At 37.7% G+C, this 7157-nt stretch overlaps 1 protein-coding gene across 1 annotated transcript; it reads right to left on the reverse strand.

Annotated features, from left to right (window-relative positions):
* Positions 1-2183: 2183 nt before the first annotated feature.
* LOC131994274 (uncharacterized) lies at positions 2184-3077 on the reverse strand. Its single transcript, XM_059360970.1, has 2 exons — positions 3025-3077; positions 2184-2958 (listed from the first exon to the last, which is right to left on the reverse strand). The coding sequence occupies exons 1-2, from the start codon at positions 3039-3041 to the stop codon at positions 2190-2192; spliced, it is 786 nt and encodes a 261-aa protein (XP_059216953.1). The 5' UTR covers positions 3042-3077; the 3' UTR covers positions 2184-2189.
* Between the last annotated feature and the right edge of the window lie 4080 nt (positions 3078-7157).

The following is a 7157-nucleotide window of genomic DNA, read 5'->3' on the forward strand; positions in this document are numbered from 1 at the left end:
ACAACTTTGGGTAAATATGTAAACCCCCTTTCGTCACAATGGATAACTTATGCACCCAAATTCGGCACGGACATTGAGTGTTCTAATCAATATAAGTCAATGTTGAATTTTGTATTTCATAAAGCTTTAATGAGCTTCAGACCCTTAACCGGCATATCGGTCTATATGGCAGCTATATCTAAATATAGTTCGATCTGAACCATATTTGGGTCCTATGTTGGGAAGCCTTAAACTACTCACTGTATCAAATTTCAGCGAAATCGGTTAAAAAAGATGTATCAGTGCCAAATTTCAGCTCAATGTCTCAATTTTTGATGGCTGTACAGCAATAACAACAGACGGACGGACAGACACACGGACATCGTTAATCGTCTTAGAATTTTACGACGATCCGAAATATATATTTTGTAGGGTCGAAAATTGATATTCCGATGTGTTACAAACGGAATGACTAAAAGAAGTAGTAAGTAAATAACAAGTAAAAGCGTGCTAAGTTCGGCCGGGCCGAATCTTATATACCCTCCACCATGGATCGCATTTGTCGAGTTCTTTTCCCGGCATCTCTTCTTAGGCAAAAAACGATATAAGAAAAGAGTTGCTCTGCTATTAAAACGATATCAAGATATGATCTGGTTCGGACCACAATTAAATTATATGTTGGAGACCTGTGTAAAATTTCCGCCAATTCGTATAAGAATTGCGCCCATTGGGGCTCACGAAGTAAAATAGAGAGAACGATTTATATGGGATCTGTATCGGGCTATAGACCGATTCAGAACATAATAAACACGTTTGTTGATGGTCATGAGAGAATCCGTCGTACAAAATTTCAGGCATATCGAATAATAATTGCGACCTCTAGGGGTCAAGAAGTCAAGATCCCAGATCGGTTTATATGGCAGCTATATCAGGTTATTAACCGATTTGAACCTTATTTGACACAGTTGTTGGATATCATAACGAAATACTTCGTGCAAAAATTCATTCAAATCGGATAAGAATTGTGCCCTCTAGAGGCTCAAGAAGTTAAGACCCAAGATCGGTTTATATGGCAGCTATATCAGGTTATGAACTGATTTAAACCATACTTGGCACAGATGTTGGGTATCATAACAAAACACGTCGTGCGAAATTCCATGCCAATCGGATAAGAATTGCGCCCTCTAGAGGCTCAAGAAGTCAAGACCCAAGATCGGTTTATATGGCAGCTATATCAGGTTATGAACCGATTTAAATCATACTTGGCACAGTTGTTGGGTATCATAACAAAACACGTCGTGCAAAATTTCATTCTGATCGAATAAGAATTGCGCCCTCTAGAGGCTCAAGAAGTCAAGACCCAAGATCGGTTTATATGGCAGCTATATCAGTTTATGGACCGATTGGAACTATACTTAGTACAGTTGTTGGATATCATAGCAAAACACGTCGTGCCAAAATTCATTCAAATCGGATAAGAATTGCGCACTCTAGAGGCTCAAGAAGTCAAGACCCTAGATCGGTTTATATGGCAGCTATATCAAAACATGGACCGATATGGCCCATTTACAATACCAACCGACCTACACTAATAAGAAGTATTTGTGCAAAATTTCAAGCGTCTAGCTTTACTCCTTTGGAAGTTAGCGTGCTTTCGACAGACAGACGGACGGACATGGCTAGATCGACATAAAATGTCACGGCGATCAAGAATATATATACTTTATGGGGTCTCAGACGAATATTTCGATTAGTTACAAACGGAATGACGAAATTAGTATACCCCCCATCTTATGGTGGAGGGTATAAAAAGTAACAAGAACAAGTAAAAGCGTGCTAAGTTCGGCCGGGCCGAATCTTATATACCATCCACCATGGATCGCATTTGTCGAAGGATATAAGAAAAGATTTGCTCTGCTATTAGAGTGATATCAAGATATTCACCCTTATTATGTATGTCGTAGTCGAATTTCGAGAGCAGTCGTAGTCGAACTCGAATTTACATTTCGTTGGTATTATGTAAAAAAAATGACGTGAGTGTTTTTGTAATAGACGTATCCTACATATTTTAATAAATTCTGAACTACCCAGTGAAAAAAACATCAGCTGATTGAAAATATTTGAGTTACAATTGCCGGCTTTTTAAACGTTTCGTTATAAAAAGTAAAAAAGCAAAATAAAAAATGGCACTATGCATAAAAACACACAAATCATAAGAATTCTTGAATTCTGGCTTTTTCTATCTCAATTTTTTGTTGTTTGAGGGTTATTTCTTCCGTTCTCAATTTCAACATGTTGGTCCTATAGTTTTCTTTATTTCTAATTTGTTCTTTGTATAGCCTAAGTTTTTCCTTTTCCATTTTCAATCGTTCTTCTTGAACTTTATAATTTTTGCGACTATACCTCTCGATTTCCGACAAACTCTTTTTTACTTCTTCATATAAACTTGTCTGAATTTTAAGCTGTTGATCCAGAAGTACATTTTTGTCCACAGTTCGTTGCTTCCTTTTTCGAGTGGAAGTATTGGGTTGGATATCCACTTCTACATTGTCCTCGCTGACGTGTCCATCAACTTCGTCCTCCAAAATTTCTTGAATCAGGTTTACCGGCGAGCTTTGAACACCGATGGATGGGCATTCTGGACTTACAATAGAATTGATTTGCAGTAGTCCTGCTACTGCCTCCTCCAAAGGTGTCAACAACTTCTGGTTGAAAATGCCTCCACCAGTTGCACGGCTTTCCATCTTATTGTGCACGATTTTCTTCTTAACGCTGCTCTTCATATCTGCCCATACCTTCATCCAACCTTCAGCCTCACGTGTGGGAGGGCCTAAACTATTCAGCTTCCTTTGCAAATTATTCCACTGCTCTTTAATGGACAACTTGTCTGTGTTTTTATGGTATCCTTTAGCTATATTTGGGTTTTGACACATAAAATCCACAAGAGCTTCAAATTGTTTTGGTGTCGTTTTCTTTATCCTTTAAATATGTATAATTGAATAATTTTAGGTAAACAATGCACAAATGTTTGATACTAAGACTTACGTTTTGCTGTTATTCATTTTTCTAATTATTTTTATTCAGTTTTTGTAATTTTTATTTTTAATCTTGTCACTTGAAAAATTCTCTACGACTATTTCTGTCGAATTTCTCGTTAAAAAACGGCATACATAATACCAAAAAATGTAATAGATTTTAAACATAGTCGCATTTCAGGCGAAAAACGACATATGTAATACCATTCACAATAAACGACAGGAATTCGTTGTGACTACGACATACATAATAGAGGTGATTAATTAAATTAAATTATATGTTGGAGACCTGTGTCAGCCAATTCGAATAAGAATTCCGCCCTTTGGGGGCTCTAGAATTAAAATAGAGAGATCGATTTACATGGGAGCTCTATCGGGCTTTAGACCGATTCAGACCATAATAAACATGTATGTTGATAGTCAAGAGAGGCTCCGTCGTACAATAATTTCAGGCAATTCGTATAAAAATTGCGACCTCTAGAGGATCAAGAAGTCAATATCCCAGATCGGTTTATATGGCAGCTATATCATGTTATGGACCAATTTGAACCATACTTGGCACAATTGTTGGATATCATAACGAAATACTTCGTGCAAAAATTCATTCAAATCGGATAAGAAATGCGTCCTCTAGAGACTCAAGAATTCAAGATATGGCCCATTTACAATACCAGCTGACCTATACTAATAAGAAGTATTTGTGAAAAATTTTAAGCGGCTAGCTTTACTCCTTCGGTAGTTAGCGTGCTTTCGACAGACAGACGGACGTACATGGCAAGATCGACATAAAATTTCACGACGATCAAGAATATATACACTTTATGGGGTCTCAGACGAATATTTCGAGTAGTTACAAACAGAATGACGAAATTAGTATACCCCCATCCTATGGTGGAGGGTATAAAAACGTGTTTAGTTCGGCCAGGCCGACTCTTGGGAACCTACACCATAACTTCGCAAAATAAATTAAGTTGAACTGCATAATTTAATTTTAAAATTTAACATACCAAATTTCTTCCAAACCAGGTAAAAATTAAAGCTTCTGGATACCGAAAAAAGTTATAAACTCATTTGAACCCTATTTGGAAGTGGCAGCAGAACACTGCATGTAAATTTTCAGCCAAATCGGACAACAATTGCAACTTGTTAGAACCCAAGAAATCAAATCGGGAGATCGGTTTATATGGGATCCATGTCGGGTCATGCCTCGATTTCGACCGTACTTGGTACAGTTGTGGGAAGTCGTAACAGTACACTACGTATAAAATTTCAGAGACATCAAATTTGCGACATCCAAGGGCTCAGAATTCAAATCGGGAGACCTGTTTATATCGGAGCTATACCCAAATCTGAACCGATATGGCCCATTTGCATTCCCCAATTACCTACATCAATAGGAAGTATATGAGCAATATTTCAAGCGGCTAGCTTTACACGTTCGACTGTTATCATGATTTCGACAGATGGACGGACGGACATGGCTAGAACGACTCAGAATACCAAGACGACCAAAAATATATTTACTTAATGGAGTAGCAGATCAATATTTCAAGGTGCTACAAACGGAATGATTAGATTAGTATACCCCCATCCTGTGGTGGTGGGTATAGAAAACCGTCCGTCTGTCAAAAGCATGTTAACTTTCGTAGAAATATGACTAGGCGCTTGAAATTTTGCGCGAATACTTCTTTTCTGTGTGAGTCGGTATTGTATTGTAAATGGGCTTTATCGGTCGGTTAACTGCCATATAAACCGATTCTGGGTCTTGACTTCTTGAGCTGCTGGAGGCGCAATCATTATTCGATTTGGAATTTGCATGATGTTGTTTGTTTTAACTTTCAACTACTGTGCCAAGTATGGAGTAAATCGGTTCATAACCTGATATAGCTCCAATGTAAACCGATCTCGGATCTGACTTCTTGAGCTGCTAGAAGGCACAGTCATTATCCAAGTCGACTGAAAATTTGCATGAGGTGTTTTGTATTAACTTCCAGAAATAGTGCCAAGTATGGCCCATATTGGATCAAAACCTCATATAGCTCCCATATATACCTTTTTCTGATCTTGACTTCTTGAGCCTCTAGAGGGCGAAATAATTATTCGAATTGGCTGAAATTTTGCATGAAGTTTTGAAATTTTATCAAAGAACTAAACATCAAACCGATGGCTTTGGTGCAGGCACATTCACCTGCAGAGACAAAGAAGGAAATTTGGTAACTGACACAGATAGCATGCTGAGGATATGGAAAGAACATTTTACCCAACTGCTAGTGTCCGACGATAGCGGCGAAGACGATACCGCAGAACCAATCAATGATGATGGTATAGAATGTTTACCTCCTAGTCAAAATGGGGTCCAAGTAGCAGTGACCTGACTAAAGAACAACAAGGCAGCAGGAGCCGACGGGTTACCCGCTGAACTATTTAAGAGCGGAGGCGACACGCGAATAAGGCGTATGAATCAGCTTACCTGCCCAATCTGGCTAGAATGTCCCGTACACAAGGAAGGAAACAAGACAGAATGTGCCAACTACAGAGGAATAAGTCTCCTCCCCATAGCATACAAGATACTCTCAAGCGTACTGTGTGAACGATTAAAACCAATGAGATAATTGGACCTTATCAATGCGTCTTTAGACCTGGTAAATCCACCCTAGACCTGGACCATAGGATGGGGGTATACCTATCCAGTCATTCCTTTCGTAACACCTCGAAACATTCGTCGAAGACTCCATAAATTATATATATTCTTGATTGTCTCGACGTTCTGAGTCGATCTGTTCGTCTGTCAAAATCACGATAGCGGTCGAACGCGTAAAGCTTCAAGCAGGTTGAAGTTTTGCACAGATAATTAACATTGCAGTAGGTCATCGGGGATTGGAAATGGGCCATATCGGTTTAGATTCAGATACAACTCCCATATAAACCGATCTCTCGATTTAACTTCTTAAGCCCTGGAAGCCGTTCGGTGCAAATCGTACCTAACATTTTTTTCAAAATAGAAAAAATACCAAAATTCTTTTCTTGTTGCTGCAAAATTGGTAAAGATACCAATCAAATTTGTTTTTTTGAAAATCGTGTTCGCTATTGGGCGATGACATTTGATCATAAAGTAAAAGCTGACGTTTGTACTGATTGCTAACACGCTATTTATAGGCCGATCCTAATCTATCAAAGTGTGGTGTTCTTTGCGAATGACTTAGTTTTATAGTAAAAGTTTCGGCAAATCAGCTTCAGAATTTTGATGAAATTTTTTCATTTGCGCTCATTTTTGCTCTTATACTAGTTTTATGATTTCAACAGGTTATTGTTTCAGTCAGTCCATTGGATTTAAATGATGTTAATTGTCCTAAAATTTTACGCAAACAAACTGAAAACATTGAGCAACTATAATTGTTAAATAGATCAAAAAATAAATGTTGACCAATTTTTACTAGGTTCTCACCAATTTACCAATTTACCAATTTACTCAGTTCTCACTGAATTATTAACAGCGACGGACGTGTTTTTTAAGAGCGATTATGGCAAAAGTTTGCGGCATTTGTAAAGAGCAAATATCTGCCTCCTCTGATACATTATTATCATCTTTTGACTACGTAAAATGCAATTCAGTCTGTGGTCGAATTTTTCATATTAAGTGTGTTAATTTGCTTCCCGATCACATAAAACTTTTAACAAACAATCCAAATTTTTTGTGGCGTTGCGATGCTTGCATTGTTGTTTCAAATGATACGGACAGTAAAATTGAAATACTCTCTCAACAAGTGAGAGAAATGCAAAACAAATTTTTGGCCCTTGAGCATAAATTTGATGATTATAAAGAAGTAAAAGAAAAATCTAAAAATTCTAAACCAAAACAAAAACACAAACCGGTTTTGGATCCTCCTGTTGCCCCCTCTGCTGCTTCGTCTACTGTTGATGAGTGCGAACAATTTGTGGATGCTATCAACGATAATGTCAACAACGAAGAATGTGACAATGCTTGGGTGACTGTTAGAAAAGAGAGGAAGAGAAAACCAAAAGAAAACAAGCGAAATATATATGGAAGAGATGCAGCTTGCAATGAATTTGACGTTATTCATAGATTGAAATATCTACATGTTTCCAAATTTAAAAACACAACTGAATCAGAAGCGATAATTA

The sequence above is a fragment of the Stomoxys calcitrans genome, chromosome 1 (assembly GCF_963082655.1).
Source record: "Stomoxys calcitrans chromosome 1, idStoCalc2.1, whole genome shotgun sequence".
Lineage (NCBI taxonomy): Eukaryota > Metazoa > Arthropoda > Insecta > Diptera > Muscidae > Stomoxys > Stomoxys calcitrans.